At 39.4% G+C, this 25,603-nt stretch overlaps 2 protein-coding genes across 6 annotated transcripts in view; one reads left to right on the forward strand and one right to left on the reverse strand.

The window, feature by feature from the left end:
• Window positions 1-3,155, forward strand: part of LOC134755600 (PRL-1 phosphatase) — a 51,549-nt gene extending 48,394 nt beyond the window's left edge. For all 5 annotated transcript variants that reach the window (XM_063692080.1, XM_063692081.1, XM_063692084.1 and 2 more), the window contains 2 exons: window positions 282-413; window positions 2,467-3,155. In XM_063692080.1, the coding sequence (XP_063548150.1) occupies window positions 282-413; window positions 2,467-2,575 (241 nt within the window). In that variant the 3' untranslated portion in view covers window positions 2,576-3,155. The remainder of the gene's footprint in view (window positions 1-281; window positions 414-2,466) is intronic.
• A 1,719-nt stretch (window positions 3,156-4,874) lies between these two features.
• LOC134755646 (deoxyribodipyrimidine photo-lyase-like) lies at window positions 4,875-25,509 on the reverse strand. The gene is made up of 7 exons (XM_063692171.1): window positions 25,036-25,509; window positions 13,085-13,287; window positions 12,274-12,432; window positions 11,209-11,407; window positions 10,143-10,335; window positions 9,253-9,494; window positions 4,875-7,780 (listed from the first exon to the last, which is right to left on the reverse strand). Exons 1-7 carry the CDS (start codon window positions 25,505-25,507, stop codon window positions 7,566-7,568), a joined length of 1,683 nt encoding a protein of 560 aa, XP_063548241.1. The 5' UTR covers window positions 25,508-25,509; the 3' UTR covers window positions 4,875-7,565.
• Window positions 25,510-25,603: the final 94 nt, after the last annotated feature.

The raw sequence follows: 25,603 nt of genomic DNA on the forward strand, positions 1-25,603 counted from the left end.
CCGTTAACCGACATTACAGACAACCCTATTTTTTGTCAAATACTGCTCATTATAGATATGTTCCGGTCGTTGACGAATGAGAGAGATTATTGCTCTTTTACCACCAAAGACGTCAACTAATGCGCGCGGCTACAGTCCTATAAACCTACGTGCATTCGACAAGATTCACGGTGACAAGATTTTATAATAGTATTTGTAAGCGATTGAAAGTACTGAAACCCTTGCTTGTCTCGTAAATAATTTATCAAACACTTAATTGACCTCTGTATATTTATTTCCAGGGCCCAAAACAAGCCGGAAGCGGGCGTTGCAGTCCACTGCGTTGCCGGCCTCGGCCGGGCCCCAGTGATGGTCGCCATCGCGCTCATCGAGCTCGGCATGAAATACGAGGAGGCCGTCGAGACCATCCGGGAGTGAGTACTTTACCCTACTAGACATAAATATACCATAGATGACGCAAATGTATCTAGTTCGCGTGTCCTAACTCCGAGAAATCCTCGGGGTTGACTGTCGCTCTTGACAGTCCACGCGCGTCAGTTGTTGCAGCCGGACGTCCGTGAAAACTTAAAAAATGCCTCGTTGCGTGGTAATTAACTGCAACAGCCTAAAAAATTGCGAGCACCCGAAGGCAAAAACTTATTTCCTATCACAGGTAAGTAATTTTAAAATTATATTATGCGTAAATTTTGTATGAAAAAGTCGGCGGCACGCTTGGTTTCAATACAAATCGTGATATTTGCGTCATCTAGCGTATATATTAAATCTGTGACTACCCTACTAGGCATGAATTGTTTAAAATTGTGTTTATCAATTTATTTATTAGATATTTTCAATTGTTTGTATGGTAATTTTATCTTGTATTGTAAGCGTTTTGGGGTCACCTGTCTGCCCGCAAGTTTTACACAAAAAAAGGATGAGTGCCGTGACCGTATCCAGGCTAGACATTACAAGCCGTTTTAAATTCGTTACTGAATTATCAAGGCTTAATTTCGAAGGATTTTTTTTCATGTCTGAATATTGCACTGAGTAGACTAGAAAATTAAATGCAGACTGCCTACACTCATTCACAAAAAACGATTATTACGGGCGCGAGTAATGAAGTCGAAGTATGAGCTCAGTTCATCGTAACTCGTTTTAACTGCGACCCATTCAACAATCCTATACAGAGCATACAAATACATATGAATAAGGATTACGTGTCGACAGTCACTTACATCGGATCTTGACTGATTATAGGTGATACTTAGTATTATACAATACGTTATCATTTTGAAGATTTTAAACCTTGAATTCAGTTTTAAGAGGTGGCTGACGCATTGTAGTTGAACATATTGAATTTTTATATGTTTTACTTAAGGGCAAATTGATAGATATGAAAATTATAGCGCGGGATTTACCATTTATCTCAATTACTCTGAATTATTTACTTTTGAAAATTTTGCTCGGCAGATCCCTCTGCTATATCACCAGATATTCTATACTAAAATTATACTGATACTAGCGACCCGCCCCGGCTTCGCACGGGTGCCTTCCTTAAACCTTCCTCTTGAATCACTCTATCTATTAAAAAAAACCGCAACAAAATCCGATGCGTAGTTTTAAAGATCTAAGCATACATAGGGACAGACAGACAGTAGAAAGCGACTTTGTTTTATACTATGTAGTGATGGTATGCAGGGTAACGATATAGCTCTAGAAAATAAATAAAAATTAGACGTTTTCGTATTATTTTTTTTGATAAGCAATCATACTGCTTTTTTACCAATTTTGTACTAAAATGACAAATAGGTTCGGTAATTTGGGGCAAACAAACTGTCATTTTAATATCTGGGAAATAAAAACTATATTTCTTTTATTTACAACTTCTGCCCGCGACGCGGTCAGCATAGAATCATGATTTCCGTGATAAAAACTCAAATCCCGGGAACTCAAATTTACTCCACACCAAATTTCATCTATATAGCATATCTATTTTAGCATTTTATGCGTGAAGAGGTAACAGGCAGACGGGGGACTCGGATTTTTAATATTACGTAGGGGCACAGAATAAATAATAGTACTACAGAAAGGAAACTTCCCACAAAACCGAAGTTTGACAGCGGTTCAGGAACGAATCATGCTGTCCCTTTCTAATATATGTCACTATTCCTTTCGGCTATTTAGGGTTGTCAAAATTCATTATCTTATCTGTGGTCGTGCACGCAAAGGGACGTCAAGTTGTGTCAACCCTAATAATTGTTTGGATCAATGCTGAACCAAGAATACCCGAAAGGAGGAGTTTCGCACCCCTGTTGTTGGGGAGTCATAAATGTGACGTTTTCAACCAAAAGGTACCACATTGTCGCTTGTTGGTTTCTAATTGAAGCTATATGGAAATAGCGCCTACTGACAAACGACAATAAGTACCCTTTTGGTTGAAAATGGCACACATGTTATTTATTATTAAGGAATACTTTTGTCCTATAGCCAACGCCGCGGCGCCATCAACTCCAAGCAGCTGTCGTACCTGGAGAAGTACCGACCCAAGTCCCGCCTCAAGAAGAACGGTCACAAGAACTCTTGCTGTGTGCAGTAACAGCTGATCCAGCTCTGTGTCCACACACACACACACACATGCGAATACTACACTAACATTTTATTTCCTTTTTTTTGAGGTTATGACTATGTTTAACCTTTTGAACGCTTAAATCTACTTAAAGTTGTAAAATGTACTTACTTTGTCGGTTATAGACGTAGATTTGGTCAAAATTATGAGGAATTATTCTGAAATTAATCATCAAAATTGTAAAAACATTATTTTTGCTTATGACCATACTTGTGACAGTTATAACAGCATTCATCTTGGAATATTCTTTATTTTTCTTTGGTTGAATTTAACCTTAAGCATTTTCAGTAAATTTTATTTTTGCAATGTCAAATTATTTATAAATATATCCGACCGCTCAAAAGGTTAAACTAAAGTTATAATCTCCGCTGTTAAATCTCGAGTTTTCTATGAAATTTAATGGGATCTTAATGTTTGTATGTCCAAAAGGTCCCTCGTACTGTGTATTAGTGGAATAATATGTTAGAAGAGCCACGATTTGTGTTCAGAGCAATCCTACTCGGGTATATACTTTCTATCATAATAAAATTCAATGCCCATAATAAAATAAGAAACAGTCTGTGACAAGTTTATTCCTGATTTTCCGTAATTGTGGTGACTTCATGATATTTTTTACTTAAATATTATATTTGTATACACTTTATGATTTATAATAAATATGAGACATAATATAGAAAAATCTTGATGGTTTTTTTGTGTTTCACTAGACAATTGATATCTTTGACAAGCAATTTGTTATAAATTGTGTGCTTTTTGTATTGACATACGATTGTACTTTAAATGTTACTTGAAAAATTCTGGGCATAGCAATCCAGTTAGCAAATAATCAATTAACTATATGAAATACAGAAAGATCAAGTTTGACGACTTACGAAAATTCAATGAAATATGCAGTTTGATATTATTTTTCTATTTCTAATTTTATGAAGATTATTGAAATGTATGGATCATGTAACTACGGTACAGTCGGAATTCTTAAATAAAAATATAAACAAAAATGGTTAATTTTTCATTTACTGTCATAGATACAAGAATTCATTCAATACTTTCCCTTTTGATAGTCAATATTGGCTGTAGGTAGCTGCTTTTTCAGAGCAAATACAGGATAAGAGTTTTGAATGATTCACGGTTAGTTTCACTAGACTTATATTGACCGGGACGAACAATACAAAACCGGGGTCTCATATACAATACAATACAAAAGGTAATCACTAATCACGGTCTATATAAGTCTAGCAAATACAGGATAGCAATTTTAGGGGGCTGGCTGCGGCTGTAGCGTTCAAAAGAATACCTAAAGGCTACTAACAAGAGGGACGACGCTATACGTGAGAAACGATAGAATGTATCTTATCGCGTCTCACGTATAGCGGCGTCCCACTTGTTAGACACTAAATTTAGCAAAGTGTAATAAGCCCTAAGGTCCTTCATTGGCCCTAATTACATCTCTGCTATTTGTATATATCGCAATACTCGCTTATTGAAGCAGTATCACTTATTGATGCGGTTTTCTCTGTGCGTGTCGCACCAAAATTCAAACATTAAATACTCAATAGTGTTGACACTATCCAAGTGTAACATTAGCAATAGAAACTTCGCTATATATACAATAACAAAGGACTAGCATTAGGGGTCATCCATTAATTACATCCCACGTTTAGGGGGGGAAGGGGGTCAAGAAAATGTGACATGTTGTGACAAGGGGGAGGGGAGAGTCACAAACTTTGTGGCGTCACTAACTTATTTAAATTATTTTATTTGCTGTACAGTTAAATATCAAGTTTTTGGAACGATAATCGTTTAATTTTCTTTCCTAATCAATTTTGGGTTATAAAATTACTATTGAAATAAAACTATGAAAACGGATTATATTGTATTAATAATACATCCGGACGTTTCGAACCCTTTACAGCGTGCGTGGTCAACGGGTGACCACGGGTAAATACAATATACGCGATATAATCCGTTTTCATAGTTTTATTTCATGAGTAACTATCGCGGTAACCGAAGACAATATTAATATTTCTTTTGTCAAAAATATTTTGATAAAATATTAATAGTACTTAATTCGATTTGCCGATTTCATTGAAAAAATGTGACATCACACCAGGGGGGGAGGGGTTTGCCAAATGTGACCAAGTGTGACAAGAAGGGGGGAGGGGTCAAAAAACCTCGAAATTCGCGTGACGTAATTGATGGATGAACCCTTATGTAGTGCTGGTATAAAAGGTTTGTATGAAAATAAAGAAAAGGCATTGAAAATGTAAAACAATACTTTATTGATCGGAGGATTCGAGTCTACTCAGGTACACGTTAGTTTGTACATTTGATATCATGAAGGTAACTTTTGAAATTTTACTATTAAGTGTAATTAAGTAACATACAGAAGTATATTACTCAATTACGTACATGTAATAAATAAAAACATAACTAATGGGTAACAGAAAAACTGATCGTTGTGATACCTACGTGCTTTCAATCAAACTTTTATTAATAAAAAATTTTTTTCAACAAAATGACTCGTGTTTGGATTACACTAGACTAGAGCAGAGTAAGTAATACATTGAAGGGGCCCACTGATTATCAGTCCGCCGGACTGGCCTGTCAGAACAAAAAGTTGAGAGTTCCGAACAACTGACAGGCTGATATCGTCCGGCGGACTGATAATCAGTGGGCCCCTTAAGAGTCATTTTGTTTTTCTGGAACTCGTTTGGAAGCTTAAAACCCTTTAAACGCAACATCTTTACATACTCAGATATTGTGATGATGGAAATATGAAATGAAATGAAATGAGATGAATGATCTATTTGTATAGTTTTTAGCATGATTAGAATATAGACAAGTCTTGACAAGTAGCAGGTATCATTTTAACTTAAACATGCTAGTCTTACTTAAACACAGGAAAAATTGATATAAAAATAACGTGATTACTGAGATTGGACACTTAGGTACTTAATATCCGTTAAAAACCTATCTACATTAATTTTAAAATCACAATAATTGAATCCTAAGCTTATTCTAGCTATTTATAGACTAATAGTTTCTTTCTTTTAAGGGGATCTCATGCCCCAAATGACCTTAGATCTGAATCCCTTACTTTTCTAATGTTTTTTGTAGCCAATCATAATATTAACAGTAATTTACTTCAAAGTTAATTGTTTTCGAGATATTTGGCGTCAAGTTGAACAATTTTAGGCCGAAAAACTAGTTTTCTGGCCATAACTTTTGTGTTAATTAGCTTAAAATTAAAACCTTTGACAAATTTTTAGACGTCAAAGACGAACCCAACAGCAATCAAGATACAAAAAAAGTGTTTTTAGAGAATGTAAAAAAAAAAATATAAGTATTCATCTCCTTCAAAATCCGGTAGACAAAAATGGAGATAAAAGATTGAAGAACCCATATCCGTTTGTCTTATAATTCTATCTGTAGTGCAAAAGTAGGAGATACGATTGAAAACTTGACAAAAATCGATGTAACCTCGGGTAGCCCCTTAAAAAATAATGTGATTGAATGTACACTAAATACCCTCACACAGTCTTCTGATATCAATATTCCAATTTCATTCTCTTGTAGATTAAATAGAACTAATCCTCGAGAAGCACAAAGTCGTAGGAGTTAGTGGATTCTAAATAATAGTAGGTTGTGGTAGAAGTTGACCAAATGGGGAATGCCGGTGAAAGTCAGTGACTTACGCTCTGTGCTGACGGTACTATTTAGTGGAGATTTCTACGCCATAAATAAATAATTGAAATTGATAAAAACCGGCCAAGTGCAAGTCGGACTCGCGCACGAAGGGTTACGTACCATTACGGAAAAAAACAGCAAAAAAAAATCACGCTTATTGTATGGGAGCCCCATTTAAATATTTATATTATTCTGTTTTTAGTATTTGTTGTTATAGCGGCAACAGAAATACATCTGTGAAAATTTCAATTCAATCAAAACAAATTGGCCGATGCTTTCATTGCCCAAGCAGGGGTCGGAAACCGGTATTTGCTCCATACAAAAATACCGGTATTATTACGTTCTTTTTCGTTCTTTTGTTTATAATTTCATTTTTAATGGGACGTTTTAATAATGCAAAATTGTTTCCTAAAAACATGATTCAGTCCTACGTAATGAGCATTAAAATAATTAAAATATTGGGCTATTTCGGGGTTTTTAAAAAATACCGGTTCCGAGCCCAACCCAAGCCTACTTTTTTGGCACGTACTTATGAACTTTTCCTCCGTAACCCGCAACAGAGCGGGTACATTTTTTCGCTTGCAACTATCCTAGTTCATACCGGATTGTCGAACACAACTCACAGCCAAAAGGCATTGTGCCCCTTATTTAGAAAACTTTACGGGCCTGATTTAGTTAAATTATGTTTTATCCCTTTCTTACAAATACATAAGTCAAAATGACAGATAAAGACAAACGATTCATAGCTAATTCGGGCCAGGAACGCGGTCATGAATCGCCACTAGTTAGTGCTTCGGCGTGAAAAGGGCTCGCAAGCCTCATATCAAGACAATCTGCGTTTTTTCTCTTGCCTTTTTTTTGGCGTCCATCTTCCAAGTTGGTCTAATTTTTTTTTGTGAGCGTATTTGACTTTTTAAATGCTTATTTCTTAGCACATACTTATGAACCTTTCCACATACCTCGCTAAAAAGGCAATTAAGTATAGTAAATTTCCAGTTTCAATACAGAACTACTTCACCCCCGGAAACCTATAAAACGACACCCATGACGACTTTTACTAGTAAGTACATGTGTTATTAGTAATTTTGACAGCAGTCCTGGTAACACTGTCTACTTCTTAGGCACGTACTTGTGCACCTTCCCCCCATAACTCGCTAGTCGCTACAAAGGCTAGTAAATTTCCAGTTTCAATACAGAACTACTCCACCCCCGGAAACCTATAAATCGACACCTATGACGACTTTTACGAGTAAGTACATGTGTTTATAGTAATTTAGACAGCAGTCCCGGTAACACTGTCAGTAGTCAGTACGTGCCTAACATGTATGTTAGGCACGTACTTGTGCACCTTCCCCCCGTACCTGGCCACGAAGGCGGGCACAGAGAACTTGCGCTTGCAGCCCTCGTAGTTCATGTAGCGCACCTTCCCGAACACGGCGCGCTCGGCCCAGCCCTGGTCGTGCGTGCCGCAGATGGACCACATGCAGCCTGGAACAGATCGATGGATGGATGGATGGAAGTTTTGGCATTTTTACGGTTCCGTACCTAAAAGGTAAAAACGGGACCCTATTACTAAGACTCTACTGTCCGTCTGTCTGTCACCAGGCTGTATCACATAAACCGTGATAAACGTTGCCGCTATAACAATAAATACTAAAAAGTGCGGAACCCTCGGTGGGCGAGTCCGACTCGCAATTGTCCGGTTTTTTTATAGTGACGTCTCTAGCGAGACGCTTGTATAGTCGCCATCAGATATATCGGACCGACCAAGGTGCTCACAAATATCTGAACACGCCTCTATTGTCAAGGCGCTAGGTGCGTGTTCAGATATTTTTGAGCACCTCGGCCGCTCCGATATATCTGATGGCGACTATGGCTATCGGTGGACCTTATTGGCGTTATTCATAAACAACCGGGGTTGGCCGGTCGAAGTGTTTAGCAGATGGCGCCAGCATAGCTTGCCCTGTCAATTGTGTAAAATATTTGTTTTTTTAATGCACTGGATGCCAGCCCTTTGAGCCAAATCTCATAGAAAAAGGGGCAGACTATGATGGCGCCATCTGTGCAAACCTTTGACAGTTGCCAACCCCATTGTCAAATTTAACAAACTATAAAAAAAAACCTGATCCTGGCAGTTGGCTCATTACTTTCTATAGTTTCTATTGGTTTTTCTGGTCGTCCATTTTTTCTATTTTTATTCCTATAGTAGTTTAGATTCTTCAACCGATCAAGCATCTACACGGACTGGATCAAGTTCTGATACTGAAATTCTGCTCCCACAACCTTGATGCTGGCAAAATTGTCCCAATGGACAGATGCCATAAGAACCAAAAACTGAACTGAACTGATAATTATGTACAATTTTCATTGCCAATTATTTAAAAATCTATACATATTTTTTAGAAACTATATTTATAGTTACTGAAAAATAATTTGGCAGGGATCGTTGATGTTCTATCATCTAATTCTAAATGACTATGACAGGTTCATATTCATAGTGAGCTATAATACAGAATTTAAGAAAAGAAAAACCAGGATGGAACAATGAAGATTAACAACCACTTGTAAAAAAATATACAGTTTTTTCAGCAGAAAAAACGCTGTAAATTTGAAAAATGTATGTACATAATAGGTCCATCTAAACCTAACAATTTTTTATTTTCGCCTTTTGAACTGAAATTGATTTGGCGAACTATATAAACTAATGAAATAACACTATGAAAACGGATTATATCGGGTAAACCACCACCATGAACGCTGTAAAGGGTTCGAAACGTCGGGATGTATTATAAATTCAATATACGCGATATAATCCGTTTTCATAGTTTTATTTCATGAGTAACTATCGCGGTAACCGAAGACAATATTATATAATAACTACCTAAGACGCTTTTACGGAGACTAATCCAGAGGATGTCTCATTTAGTACGCTGTAATAATTATAATACATCTAAACTCACCAACATATCCATTAGGATCCCGCCCATCTATGCTATAATGATCGTTCATGTATATCGCATACTTTAGCGCATCTTCTGGGCTGGGCGTCCATTCTAGAATCTTCTTAGCCCAGTACATCCGTAGGAAGCCGTGCATCTTGCCTTCCTTGCTGAGTTGTATTTGCGCGGAGTTCCAGAGGTCGTCGTGGGTTTTGGCCTGGGATAGTTGGTCCAGTGTGTAGATGTGCGATCTTTTGTCTTTTCTGTAACATTGCACCAGTGTAGGGTTGAAAAAAGCCGGAAAAAGTCCCGTTTTTTTCTAAAAGCCATGTTTTATTCGAAAAAAAAAACAATGTCACTTAGTATCTATATTTTTCCGATAAAAACTGAAAAACACGAAAAAAAAACGAAAATTTAAAAACGATTTGATTTTTTCGAGAATTTTCAAGAATTCCCGTTTATTAAGTTAGCTCATTTTACTTAAAGGAAACATTCTTTTATTTAAAAAAAATAACAACTGCATTCTAAAAAAATTTCTAATTCGCTTGCCTCGGGGGTCGAGGGGGGGAGCGGTGCGTAAATTAAATCGAATGCATTTAGGGTAAAAACTGTCTGTCTGTCCGTCTGTCACCAGGCTGTATCTCATGAACCGTGATAGCTAGACAGTTGAAATGTTCACAGATGATGTATTTCTGTTGCCGCTATAACAACAAATACTAAAAACAGAATAAAATAAATATTCAAGTGGGGCTCCCATACAACAAACGTGATTCTTTTGCTGTTTTTTGCGTAATGGCACGGAACCCTTCGTGCGCGAGTCCCGACTCGCACTTGGCCGGTTTTTTTTACTAAGAAATGTGGCTTGACATCAACTTGACATACTATATTGGCTGTTTTATTTCTAATATTACCTGTGATCATCTAATGTCTTAGCCGCCCAACCATGTGCTCCCTTCACACTGTCATAGTGTTCATTATAGAAGCAGAAGTTATCCGCCAGTTCTCGGCGCACGATGGCCTCTTCTAAGAACGCGTTTACGCTCTCGGTGTATTTCTTCTTGTACTCTTGAACGCACAGGGCTACTCTTTGGACGGAGATTTGACCTGAAATTAGATGTCAGGAAAATAAGTCAGGAAAAAAAAAACCGGCCAAGTGCGAGTCGGACTCGCGCACGAAGGGTTCCGTATCATTACGCAGAAAACGGCAAAAAAAATTGCGTTTGTTGTTTGGGTGCCCCACTTGAATATTTATTTTATTCTGTTTTTAATATTTGTTGTTAGTGGCAACAGAAATACATCCTCGGTGAAAATTTCATCTGTGACAGACGCACAGACAGACAGACGGATGGACAGCGAAGTCTTAGTAATATCAAAGAGGATATAATATTATAGAGCGGTATTGTCATAGTAAATTTTGTAACCACAGTAAATTCACTGCCATCTATCGACACACTTTAAAACTAAAAATGAAGATTTATAAAAATAAGATAAAATGTATTTAAATATGTATAAATGTTTTTTTTATTTGCATTAATTATTTTTCTGATTTTGACCCATGTTCTTTCACCGATATGCGTTAAATTGTTAAATAACAAACGAAACCGTCAACGCCATCTATACGACAGTAGGACAAAGCTAGTAGCGCCCTCTGATCGAGAATCAAATTTTCTTGATTTTCGAGGCACGTTTTTTCCTTAGACTGTATCCATCTATTACGGAGTCGCGCGCGTCGGTTGATATCTTCGGTGGTTAAAGGCATAGAATAAATATTAGTATTACGGTACAGAAAGGAATCTTCCTACAAAACAGAAGTTTGACTGTGGTTCAGGGTCGAATCATGCTTTCTAGTACATGGCACTAATAATTGCTCGGAGCAATGCTGAGCCGAACGGAGCCGAGTTAACCCGAAGCGAGGAGTTTCGCACCTCTGTTAAAAGGTTAAAATGGAGCATTTAATAGCATTAAAAGTATATTTACCAAAATGGAACCAAGGTGACAGATTGCTAAGCGCATCCAGCGTGGGGTCGTTCCGCTTCGTGGCGAATATCGCGAGCCGCTGGTCGAGGAAGCTCTTCAACATTTTGACTGCGGCGTGGTAGCCCGGAGTGGCCCAGTCTACGGGGCCTACGGACTTGTCGGCGTCGCGGGATTCGATGGCTTGCTCCCAGTCTATAGGCTGAAAAAATAAGGCAAACGAACTTTTTAATAACGCCAACGGCCTGATTCGAACTTTTTTAATACTTACGTCAAATATTAGGTCTGATACGATACGATATGGATCGGATATGTAAGTGTCAAAAGTGACGTTTCTTCAAGTGTTTATCCGATCCATATCGTATACAGGGTGTCTCATTTAAATCGGTCAGTATGGGAAGGTCTGAAACTATAAGACATACGAAGATCTGTTCGTAGGAACCATGTCATCGATTTTAATAAGAAGAAAAACTGCATTCATACATTTAAGAAAAACCTGTACTCAGCTCGGGAATCGAACCCGGTTGTTTAGAAAAAAAAAATTAACACTATTTCTATTTAGATATCGATTGTGTAGGTCTTAAGCAGTAAATGGCTCTATGAAACATGATGTCTAAAATGAATAAAATGCATTGTTTTGTTAATCTTCGTATGTCTTATAGTTTCAGACTTTCCCATACTGACCGATTTAAATGAGACACCCGGTATAGACCTAATATATGACGTAAAGTTCCAATCAGGCAGTAAATCTAAATTCAATATGTAAGCTCTGTTTGTATATGCCAGATACTAAACTTAAAATAGTTAAAATGACAGTTCAATTGCCTAATTTACTACCTAATCTGGAATTCAGATGTTAACATCACGAACCTAGGCTTATTTATGTTATGTTACATAACATAAATGAGCCTAGGTACATAACTTATGTATCAGGCCAATTAAAATTATTTTTATATTTTTATAAAACTAAATTTATATAATATTTCAACATAAAATACGTGATTGAACCATTTTAATATGTCTCATGGAAGTTTAGATATTAAAATCTTTATAAAATAATATAATTACCTCAGGTTTAAATTTACTCTTGTAAGGGTGCTTGATAACCGGCGGGAACTGCGTCAAGTACTCATCCAGTTTGGAGTTTATCTTGTTCCGGATGGTCCGCGCCGAGTACTCCTGCTTGTCCGAGGCCACCCAGCATGGGACTATGTTGTGGGCGTCCACCTGGTAATGGTCAATAAAATGTGTAGCAATGTAAGCAGAATCAACAGAAAGGCAAAAATATTACTGGTATAACAATTTTTATTTAGCATAAATTGTCAGCGGTGTATGTGAAGAAATATGCTATAAAAAATACTCTCAAGAATAGTACAATTTGCTATCTCAACATTCACAATTTCGTATGCTTAATTAGGGATCATCCATTAATTACATCATACGTTTAGGGGGGAGGGGGTCAAGAAAAATGTGACATGGGGGAGGGGGGAGTCACAAGCTTTGTTACTTCACTTTAACTTATTTAAATTATTTTATTCGCTGTACAGTTAAATAACAACTTTTTGGAACAATAATCGTTTTTAATCGTTTAATTTTCTTTCCTAATCTGTTTTGGATTATAAAATTATTAAAATTTCTTTTATCAAACATATTTTGATAAATATTAATAATACTTAATTCGATTTGCCAATTTAATTGAAAAGATGTGACGTCACACCAGGGGAGAGCGGTTTTCCAAATGTGACCAAGTGTGACTAGGAGGTGGGAAGGGTAAAAAAACCTCGAAATTCGTGTAGCGTAATTAATGGATGAACCCTTATGCGTTACACTAATTGTCGCAGCAAAGATGTTAAAGGCCAAATGAACATTCAAATAATACCTGAATCAAAGGCACATCTTTCTTTAAGCCCTTCTTAGCCTTCTCCAGCCACCCCAAGGGTGTCCTCAGCGGGTTGAAGTCGCACACCACAGCCCCAATTTTGTGGTCTATCACCCATTGTGGTAGGACATCCCCCCCATCTCCTTCTAGCAGGTGAAAGGATATGTCCAGCTCCTCGCATTGAGCTGCTACTGTTTTTAAGCCTGAAATCATGTTTGGGACATATTTAATTAAATGTGACGTTTTCAATCAAAAGGTACCACATTGTTGGTTGTCGATAAGGTTGATTTCAAATTGAAACTATATGAAAATAGCGCCTTATTGACAACCGACAATAAGTATCCTTTTAATTGAGAATGGCACTAATGATAACTTATTTATTAGCTATAACAACATTAGTACAAAACATGCATAAGGGATGTTACGGGTCTCCGGTTCTGGTTCCGTTAAGTCGGAACTTCAGATTGGTATTACACATCCGCTTCGGTTCCGTTTTAATAATAAACAGGGTTTATACCTGTCATTCGCTTGGTTCCCATAAAACCACATCCGTTACATCGCTGACATTGATGAGATGAATATAGTAAAAAATACTAGCCTACTAACAATTAATAGTTGACCATATTATGTCTTTGCAATTAAATATATTAGTGTTTTAATGTTTATTTGGGCACAAACGGTACATGTTTCTTATAACTAGTGTCTTATACATAATTCATAAACCAGGACAGTTGCCACCACTTAATAGCTCATTAAAGAAAAACAAAATACAGGATAACTAAACTTAAAGATTAACAACGAGGGTCGAAGGACAGGGGCCAAATTAATGAAGATAAAACTATTTTTATACATTACATTTGCAATTAAGTGTAAAGTTACAGTGTATTTAATTCGATTGTTTATTTAAAACCAGAAGTACTTGACGTTTAAATTTAGACAAGGAGTCATTAAATATATCAATTTTTGAGAAAATATCATTATTAAATCTGCAAGCTATTATCAGAAAGGAGTTTGATTTGTATTTCTTTTTAGTAAAGGGAATACAAAATAATTTATCGCTATGCTGTGTGTTCAAGCGGGGAGTTTTAAAGCTAAGTCTAATAAATAAATAAATAAATAAATAAAGCCTTTATTACTGACTTATTTTTAACAATAAAAAAACATCTTTATATATATATTTCACTTATTCTAATTTGTGTTTCTGACATCCGGGACGTTTTCATTGTCAGTCTGCCCTTTGGCAAAGGCCTCCCCTAGAATTTGCCATAACTCCCTGTTCATGGCTTTCCTTCTCCATAATGGTCCAGCTATTCCTCTAATTTCGTCCTCCCATCTTTTCTTTTGTCTTCCTTTTCTCCTTTTCCCATCACGGGGGTACCAGACAGTGATATCTTTGGACCATTTGTCTTTCCGGCTACGAATCGTGTGCCCAATCCATTTCCATTTTAATTTCTTTACTGTATATGTGACATCAACTACTCCTGTTAATTTTCTGAGATGTGTTAGTTTAACTTTGTCTTTCAGTTTGATGTTCAGCATACTTCTCTCCATTCTATTTTGGCACACTTTCAGAGCTTTCCTTTGTTTTTCCGTTAGGGCCCACGTTTGGCACCCGTACGTAAGGCATGGCAATATACACGTATTAAAAACCTTTTTTTTATCTTCCATAGTGAATTTTGGGTTCTTCATTACTTCTTTAAGCGACCAGTACCTTTTCCACGAGTTACTTATTCTTGTATCTATTTCCTTTTGGATTTGATCTTCTGGTGAAATTATTTGTCCTAAGTATGTGTATTGATCTACATATTCTATTGTGTTGTTGTTAAGTTGTATAGGTTTTTGTAATCCATTAGTCATTAATTTGGTCTTTCCAGAGTTCATTGTGAGGCCCACTTGTTCACTTGCCTCTGCTAACTGCTGAACCATAACTTGTAGGATTTCTGGTGTTTCACTCAATAGAATCAAGTCATCTGCAAATCTCAAGTGGTTTAGTTTTTCACCATTTATGTTTAAACCATAAGCATCCCAGTCCAACTTCCTAAATATGTGCTCCAACACAGCCGAGAACAACTTGGGCGAAAGTGGGTCTCCTTGTCTGACGCCTTTCTTTATGTTGAATTCCTTTCCTACCATTTCTGTTTTTATCTTAGCTGTGGAGTTCTTATAAATTTCTTTAATTATCCTTATGTATTTTGGTGAAACACCTTGACATCTCAGGGCTTCCCAAATGTGCTTATGTTTTAGGGAATCGAAGGCTTTATTATAATCTATGTACGCCAAATAGTATGTCTTGCCATATTCATTGCTTTTCTCTATAGTTTGCCTAATGGTATGTGTTAGCGACGTGCTCATATTTTATTATTTTGTATTGTTAAGGGTAGTTTTAACGGTGGCCGCGAGCCGCCATTCTGGTTTTGTATGTCTATGTGCGCTGTATGACCAGTCGGTCCATGCTATCCGCGCGAGCGCACGTACACACAGTTGTATTTTTTCGGGTCTCTATTTTGTGTACGTATTGTGTGTGTTTTTCGAAATATAACCAGTTAAACGTTCTACCGTGTTCACCATTTCGCCGCGGCGAGACCCTATCCCCAACAAGTGGTCTTCGAGCCGAATCTACGCATGTTCCACACGCCGCCGCGTACCGTTATGGTGAAAACTCGTCGTACCGTACGAAAAGAACGCGAGCAGCTACAGATGGAGGATAGCGCATCTAAGACAGAAGAACAGCCTGAACAACAGCCAGAACCTAGCCAGTTTCAAACGCCTAAAATGAGTGGTGTGAAATCGGAACCTAAGTTATTTGCCGCGCCGGTCAAAGTGCAACCGCCATTGTGCAGCGCGTCGAAACCGTTATCCGCGCCGCCGCCATTACCCGTTTCATGCAAATCTGCATCAAAACGGTCAGTGTCGTCGTCTGTGCTGGCACAAAGGAAGAGGTTACAATTGGAGGCTGAAAGAAAAAAGGCTGAAATTAGGATGCAACTTATAGATAAAGAGCTAGAGGCCGACCTAGCCGATTTAGAAGATGGTAATACATACAGTTCACAAGCTAGCGAGGATGGTACATGTCCTAATGTGGAAAAGTGGATGGAACACAGCGAAAAAGAGCTGGAGAAGTCGCAGCCCGCCCCCCTCGATGGTCTAGATACGGGCGACCTGCAACAGTCGGCGGCACCCGTCGCCGGCTCCTCTGATGGGACAATCCAGCTACTGGCCGCTGCCGTGAAGAACCTGACTGTTGCCTCCGTCCACAATAAACCAAACGCCAACTTACTGAGTCGTATTTGTACGCCGCGGGATTTACCTGAGTATTCTGGAGATCCACTTGAGTGGCTGCATTTTAAGAAGGCGTACGAAGAGTCAACAGACGTGTGCAACTTTAGTCCAAAAGAAAACCTCTGGAGGCTGCGAAAGTGTCTGCGCGGAGCTGCCAAGGAAACCGCATCAGCTCTGCTCATGAGTGCTGCTTCACCTGAACGCATAATGGCTACATTGGAGCTACGTCACGGTGACCCGGAATGCATAATTAGCAAACTCGTGCAGGATATTAGAAAGCTGCCGCCTATGTCTTCAGAGTACCAAAAAGATATTATAAACTTTTCCGTAAAGATACAAAACTTCGTCGAAGCCGTGAAAGTGGTGGGACGCGAAGAGTACGTCCAGGGACTAAGTATTGTCCCACTACTCATATCTAAACTTCCCACAGTGCTCGTGTCTAAGTGGTCAGATTTTAGTTACCCGTTAATCAAAGCCGGAACTAAATCACGCTTAAGCATTATGTCCGATTTTCTAAATACGGAAGCGGTGAAGATAGCTACTACTGCTAATATACACCTACAAGGTCATCGATTCGAGCAACAAAAGTCAAAACAACACGATAACGTTCGACCGCAAGCTATTTTATTACAAACCGAACGACAAAGTGGCAAGAAAATCGATCAGACTGATAAGTGTCATTTTTGCCGCGCTCAGCCAAATCATAATCTGTCCGAATGTAAACCATTCAAGCGGGCATTACGTAAAGTGCGGTGGCAGTATGTTAAACGCAATGGAATATGCTTTAAATGCCTAGATTCACGCCATGAGAGAGAAACATGCCCGGCACCGGTGTGCGATAAGGACAACTGCGGCGGGACGCATCACAGACTTCTACACTTCGATAACAAAAACCGTCAGGAGGTGAGCGCCGGCGAGGTCCCTGAACCCACGCCGCGATCAGCTGATGTACCTACACCGGAAGTAGTGAACTGTGTCACCGCAAGTAGCAACAGAGTGCTACTTAAAACTGTTCCCGTACGTATTCGCGCAAAAAACGGCAATGTTATCGAAAGTAGTGCTATGCTCGACGATTGTTCTTCAGTGACGGTAATAAGTGCTAAATTAGCACAGCGCGCAGGACTAACCGGGCGGCGCGAATCTATGCAGGTGTGCGGTCCGTGGGAACAAAGTGACGTAACATGTGATAGCACGGTGGTGAAGTTGGAACTTTATGATAAAGACAATAAGGTTCATTCTATTAGGGCGCGGAGTGTTAATGAGTTATGTTTACCTGAGCAAGACTTATCTCTTGTTGATTGTAGTAAATATCAATATTTAAATGCAATGCAGAGCGAATTTAAAAAAGTTTTTACTAAGCCAGAAATTTTAATTGGCCAGGATTATTACCATTTAATTGTGCCATTGAAAATATTGTCAGGTAAATTATATGAGCCGTACGCAACACTTTCTCCTTTAGGGTGGTGTATTCATGGTAAAATACGTGTGTCGGAAGCGACGCGCGGCGCGGGCGTTAGGCCGGTTCACTCCACGCTGCTGGTGGGCACGCTGACGGCGGGCAACCTGGGCGAACAGCGCGCGCTGCAGGACTTGCACGAAGAGGTACGACGCGCGTTCGAGCTGGACTCCGCAGGAGTGGCAGGTAAGCCTCGCCAGAATAAGGACGACGTTAGGGCCGTCGAACACCTTGAGCGCACCGCTCAACTCATTAATGGCAGGTGGCGCGTGGGCTTACCATGGAAGGATCCAGACTGCTTGATGCCTGACACTCTGCCGCATGCTCTTAAAAGGCTAAAAGGAGTCGAGCGCAAGATGGCCAGGGACTCTGAATATGCTAACAGGTATGCCGAGCGAGTACAACATTTATTTGCTAATAATTTTGCTAGGGAACTACTGGACACTCAGCGCACGCCAAAGACATTTCATTTGGCTCACTTTGGCGTTGACAACCCTAATAAAAAAAAGTTAAGGCTGGTCTTTGATGCAGCAGATAGTTCGGCGGGTTCGTGTTTAAACGACTATCTGCTCAAGGGTCCGGATCTACTGACGTCACTATGGGGAATCATGCTGCGCTTTAGGGAAAATCGTATCGCAGTATCCGGAGACATAAAAGATATGTTTTTACGCATCCAGATCCACCCACAAGATCAAGACGCCCTGAGATTTCTTTGGCGGGACAACCCTACGGAACCCGTCAAAACGTACGTAATGACATCCCTAATATTCGGTGCAAAATGCTCGCCGTTTGTCGCGCAGTTTATTAAAAATAAAAATGCTCTGCGCCACGAGCACACCGAGCCGGCCGCTGTCGACGCGATCTGCAACTCTCACTATGCAGACGATTACATTCAGAGTTTGCCAGACGAGGAGACAGCAATAAAAATGGTACGTACACTACGTACAGTATCAAAAATACACGCGGAAGGCGGGTTCGAGATTCGCAATTGGACGAGCAACAGTACATCTGTACTCGACAGCGTGCCAAATGAAACTCTCGGTACTGCTGCTGTAAAGTTTAAAATGGATCAGCAGTTCGAGGGCGAGCGGACGCTCGGTCTCATCTGGTTCCCGGCCACGGACGAGTTGGGGTTCGACGTATCTCTAAAACGTATTCCTGAGCAGATTGTTTTAGGCCACCAAAGGCCTACTAAAAGGATTATGTTAAAAGTAGTCATGTCTATTTTTGATGTATTTGGATTTTTGGCGCCTTTTACCATACAGGGTAAAATCATGCTCCAGGATACGTGGCGATCGGCCACCGGCTGGGATGAAGAAATTCCCGACGATATTTACACTAGGTGGGTAAAGTGGCTCGATTTATTACAATTAATAGGTCGCATTCGCATACCTAGATGGTATCAGAAAGCATCCATAGGTGCGAGCGAGACGGAGCGAGGCTCACTCGCTGCGAACAATACCAGTGCTACGACGAGCGCTACGGCTGCTACGCCTCCCGCTACGCCGCACTCGAGCGGCCGGCGGGAATCGACTACGAGCGCGATCGCTGCAAGCGTAGGTATTATAAATAATTATAATAACTTACAACTGCATTTGTTTTCGGATTCGTCTTCAAAGGCTATGTGTGCTGTAGCATATTGGAGATGGGAAACAAATAGGCAGATATACGTAGCTTTTGTTGCCAGTAAATGCAAGGTCACACCTGTTAAACCGTTGACTATAAACAGATGTGAACTTCAAGGCGCTTTACTGGCTGCGAGATTGGCCGACAGCGTGCTGCGCGAACATAAGGTAACTACAGCGCAACGGTACTTCTGGTGCGACTCGGCGTGTGTTTTGCATTGGCTCCGGAATGATACTCGCAGCTACAATATATTCATCGCAAACCGGCTGGGCGAAATAGACGAGTTGTCGCGCGTTAATGAATGGCGTTACATACCTACGAAGTTAAACATCGCTGATGTAGCTACAAGAGAGGTTTACGATGACTCCATATTTAAGAACGAGTGGCTTTATGGTCCGGAGTTTCTTCACGCCGACGAATCGCACTGGCCGAGTGATACAGGGAGCCCTGAAATAAATGAACTTACTTTAGAGTATATTAATATAGTTCATAGAGAAAGTGATTACTTACCTGTGCCGGACGCTACGCGATTCTCTTCATGGCTGCGCTTGCAGAGGGCGACGGCAGCTGTTTTAAAATTTATTGAGAGATGCAAACATCGTTCTGCGGACATAGACTGCGCGCTGATGGTGCGAGCTGAGCAACTGCTGATAAAACAAGCGCAGCACGAGTCATTCGGTGACGACATAGCCGCCATAAAGAATGGCAACGTTTTGGGCCGCAGCAGTAAACTCCGTCATTTATCGCCGTTTTTAGATGAAAATGGACTTCTCCGATGCAGTGGCCGTATAGATGCCGCAACAGATGTTGCGCTGGAAACAAAGAGGCCTATTATATTGGACGGCAAGCATGCGGTGTCTAGACTGCTGGTCAGAAGTTATCACGAGAAGTACGCGCATGGCAACCACGAGGGAGTCGTGAATGATCTGAAACAAAAGTACTGGCTATTTAAATTACGCCCGACAGTGAAATCTGTAGTAGCCGGTTGTATGTTTTGTCGCATTAAGAAGGCAAAACCTGAGGTACCTAGAATGGGTAACTTACCGGAGGCACGCCTTGCGCATCACCAGCGTCCCTTCACGTACTGTGGCCTTGACCTGTTCGGGCCGATGGAGGTGACAGTCGGGAGACGCCACGAACTGAGATATGGCGTACTGTTCACTTGTCTCACGCTGCGGGCGATACACCTGGAACTGGTTCATTCACTTACCTCGGACTCGCTGATCATGGCTCTTCGGCGTATGGCGGCGAGACGTGGCTGGCCTAAGTACCTATTCTCTGACAATGGGACAAACTTACGCGGCGCTGACACGGAGTTAAAAAGATCACTGCAGGAACTGGATGTAGAGGACCTGAAAAACAAAGGTGTTAATTGCGGAGTACAATGGACTTTTATTCCCCCCGCCAGCCCCCATTGGGGTGGGGCGTGGGAACGTCTGATTAGGAGTGTGAAGACGTCGTTGAAGGTAATCCTGAAGGAGCGCGCCCCTAGAGACGAGGTACTTTCTACCTTGATGACGGAGGTGGAGAACATGGTGAACGGGCGTCCGCTAACCCATGTGTCCGTTGAGCCTGGCAGCGAGGAGACGCTTACACCTAATCATTTTCTGATTATGGGGCAAGCGTCAAACTTACCTGTCGTGGGGAACTTCGATGACTCCGATCTCTTCTCTCGAAAGCAGTGGCGTAAATCTCAGAGACTTGCCGACATGTACTGGACACGGTGGGTCAAGGAGATTTTGCCAGACCTCATACCGAGAACCAAATGGACCCAAGAGCAAAAGCCACTACAGGTAGGTGATTTTGTTCTCATTGTAGATCCCGCTGCGCAGAGGAACGTGTGGATGAAAGGCGTTATCCAGCAAGCCTACCCTGGCAGAGACGGTCGCATAAGGGTGGTCGAGGTAAAAACTAAGTCTGGAACCCTGAAACGTTCTGCTTCGCGCGTCGCTCGTATTCCAGTAGGTATCGAGTGCTGAGTCAGCACTCAGGGTGGGGAAATGTTAGCGACGTGCTCATATTTTATTATTTTGTATTGTTAAGGGTAGTTTTAACGGTGGCCGCGAGCCGCCATTCTGGTTTTGTATGTCTATGTGCGCTGTATGACCAGTCGGTCCATGCTATCCGCGCGAGCGCACGTACACACAGTTGTATTTTTTCGGGTCTCTATTTTGTGTACGTATTGTGTGTGTTTTTCGAAATATAACCAGTTAAACGTTCTACCGTGTTCACCATTTCGCCGCGGCGAGACCCTATCCCCAACAGTATGAATATGGTCAATGGTAGAGTAGTCGCTTCGAAATCCCGCCTGCTCTTTCGGTTGGTTCTCTTCTAGTGTGTTGCCGATTCTGTTAAGGATAATCTTCGAGAATACTTTATACAGATTAGACGTTAAACATATTGGTCTGTAATTATTTATATCATCTTTGTCACCTTTTTTGTGAAGCAGTACAATTGTTGATGTTGACCACTGTTTAGGTATTATCTCCTTTTCTAGAAATTCATTAAATATGCTCGTTATGATTTTAGCGATGGCCTCTAAACTTCCTTTAATGATTTCATTCAGTATATTATCTTCGCCTGGGGCTTTGCAATTTTTCTGGGACAGGATTGCTTTTTCTACTTCACTTACTAATATAACCGGGATTATTCCTTCTTCTTTTGAGAAGCCTTGTCGCTCATCGTTGCTTTCTGTGTCATTGTATAGGTCTTTATAAAATTGTGTTGCTCGTTCAGTAATGTGACTTCTATTTGTTATTCTTTTCCCTGTTGCCTGGCTTTTAATATTAGGTATCCACGGAGTGGTTTCTCTCAGCTCTTTCAGGGCTTTTTTGATTCCTCCGGTTTTTTCTACATGATGTTGGATTATTCTCCTTCTTAGTTCTTTCCTATGATTTCGAATTTTTCCAGATATTTGTTTGCTAATTTCCTGTATATGTTTCCTATTTCCTTTCTTGTTTTCTAAGAGTAATTTTCTGTCTTCAATTAGTTTTCTTGCTTCCTTTCCTATTTTATCCTTTTGTGTTTTCGAGCAAATAATTTTTTCCGATATGTTTTTGAGCTCTTCCTCTACTAAATTATATTTTTGCTGGGTATCCATTGAGTTGTTTATTTTTGAAGAGAGGTTTTCTTTTAATGTGGTGAGTAGTTCCTCTGGCAGTGGCATAGGAATTAGGTTTGGTCTCTTGTTCTTCTTAATATGTTTTCGATTATTTTTAGGTTGCTCTTTATAGATTTTACTTCTTACCATGCGGTGGTTGGTATTAAAATTTAGTTGGTTGATTGTATCAACGTCGGCAACGTGTTGAGGTTTGTTTGTAAGTATGAAATCTATTTCATTTCTAACTTCTCCATTAGGAGATATCCACGTCCATTTTTTATTTTTAGATTTTTTGAAGAAGCTATCATTATATATTAGAGAAGGAGAATAGGAAAAATAACCTCATACTTCATAAAGTTAGTGAAGTCGAGACATCCAACAACGATCTATTACAACTGGTTGTAGAAACATTGAATAAACTAAGTGAAAACGCAAGTATGGAAAAATGGGATATCTGGGAAATCAGTAAAGCACAAAGACTTGGGAAGAAAGGAGACAGACCAAGACCAATACTAGTGACAGTAACATTAACATGGAGGAAAATCGAAGTTCTTAAGAACAACAAGCAGTTCCATGACAACATCTATGCTACTGAAGACTTTCCAAAGGAGATTCTTATGAGGAGAAAGGAGCTGAAAGAAAAAATGAAACAAGAACTAGAGAATGGAAAGAAAGCGTACATCCGATATGACAAACTTATTGTAAAGGATGTTCCGAGTGGAAACGAAACTCCTAAAGAAAAAAGGAAGCGATCTCCCACCCAATCTCCAAATAATGCTCAAGGGAGCTCAGAGAATCCAACCGAAGCACTTGAGAAAAAACAACCAAGCAAAAAAAATAAAGTAGATGCTTATGCTCTTATGCGTTCGAACACAAAGCAATAACAATTAACAGGCATCCGGGAGAAAGAACCAAAACTAAAACACAAACACAACAACTTAACATCCCCCAACCCGGCTGGTCCCCGTGGGGATTATGACCACCACCCCCTAGAAGAAATAGAACTAAATGTAAAGAACTCGACGAAACCCAAATCGAAAAGAGAATATATCAACATAGCAACACTTAACACGAGAACCCTAAGAACGGACGAATCACTGGTAGAATTAGATTATTCCTTAAACCTAATAAATTGGGATATAATTGGGCTAAGTGAAGTAAGAAGAATAGGTGAGCAAATACAGGAATATGAAAATTACATCTTCTACCATATAGGCATTATACCAGGAATGTATGGAGTGGGCTTCCTTGTGAAAAAATGTTACAGAGAATATATTCAAGATTTTGTCGGAGTGTCAGACAGAATCGCACAACTTAATATACACATACCTGGTATGGATCCACTATCAATTATACAAATATATGCTCCTACAGAAGTTGACACAGAAGAAGCAAAAAATTCATTTTATGACCAACTGGAATTAACACTAGAAAAAACTTACAAAACAATATTCCTAATGGGAGATTTCAACAGCCAAATAGGAGAAAGAAGAGTAAGTGATGGGAACGTGCTTGGGCTCTTTGGCACAGGAAAGAGAAACAACAATGGACAATGACTAGTAGACCTAGCTCAAGCAAATAATCTTAAAAGCTAAGTCTACTTAACAAATAATAAGTGTGTGTGTATTAGTGTGTATGTGTGTGTGTGTGTATTAGTAATGTATTAACACAAAACTGTAATAAATACAAAACTAACTAAATTAGACTAAAATATTGTACCTTTATAAAATTGTTTAATACAAAACTGTAATAGATATAAAACTAACTAAATTAGACTAAAATATTGTAACTTTATAAAATTGTTTTAACACAAAAATGCAATAGATATAAAACTAACTAAATTAGACTAAAATACCGTAACTTTATAAAATTGTGTAACACATAACTGTAATAGATATAAAACTATCTAGATTAGACTAAATACCATTGGAATATAATTGAAACTAAAGTTGAACCTAGAAACAAATTTAATAGCAATAATGTAAATAACTAATAACAGAAATTGTATTTATCTTAATCCAGGTATATAAACCAAAATCTAATTTTTGTCCTCAATTGTAAAAGTTCTTAATCCAGGTATATAAACCTGAATCTCATTTTTGTCCTTAATTGTAAATATATATATATATATTTGTATTGTATATTGTTAACTCGCATGACATAAAAATGTACATCTGGTCTCCCGCGATACAGGCCTAGCCTAGTGCGGGGACTCCTGGAACCTCCGAATGTCAATTCAGTTATGCACCAACTCTTTTCTGTAACTTGTGATATGTACTTACTGTGTAGTAACAATTGTATTCGTTCTGTGCATTAAAAACATTTTTTATCTTTTTTTTTTTCTTAAGTGCACTTAGTGACGGTACTGGCAAAAGACCATGTTGTTTGAGAGACCTATTTAAGGTGCTTTGTGTTTTTCTAACATAAATAGCTTTAATTACTACCAATTTTTCTACAAAATGAACACAGCTATAAATAAAAACTACTTACCTTTGATAAGGAAGTCAAACTGCCTCACGGACGCGTCCAAGTACTTCGCAATCAAACAAAAACACACGTGGAGCGGTACTTCGTTCTTCAACGCAAGTTTCTGCGCAAACAGAAAAGCCCAGTTGTCCTGCACTCTACTGTCTCTAGACATCCAGTACACGATGCCCTCGCAGTCATCAGGCACCGTCTGCTCCTGAGATATTATCCTAAGACGCTTTTTGTTGAATGTATACTCCAAAATCGACTTAGCGGTCACATCGCGTTTGGCTTGCAGACTTTTCATAAAATCGTCAATGGAGGTCTTTGATTCAGAACCAGATATTGAAGGCTGGGAAAGTTTAGGTTTCTTTGCAGCTGATGCCATTTTGAAAGTGTTAAAATTTCTCAAAAAGTAAAACCCATGCGAGCTTTTAACAAATTTGTTTACAACCACAAAGCCGCGCCATTTCAATTCAAAATTCATTTCCAGCATACATAAAGTAATAATAGTAATATAGTCATGAATTTAGTTTGGTGACAGCTGGAGCTGTCTAATGTATTGCCATTGTAAAAAAAAAACATTGTTGCC

This window comes from Cydia strobilella, chromosome 3 (genome assembly GCF_947568885.1).
Source record: "Cydia strobilella chromosome 3, ilCydStro3.1, whole genome shotgun sequence".
Classification (NCBI taxonomy): domain Eukaryota; kingdom Metazoa; phylum Arthropoda; class Insecta; order Lepidoptera; family Tortricidae; genus Cydia; species Cydia strobilella.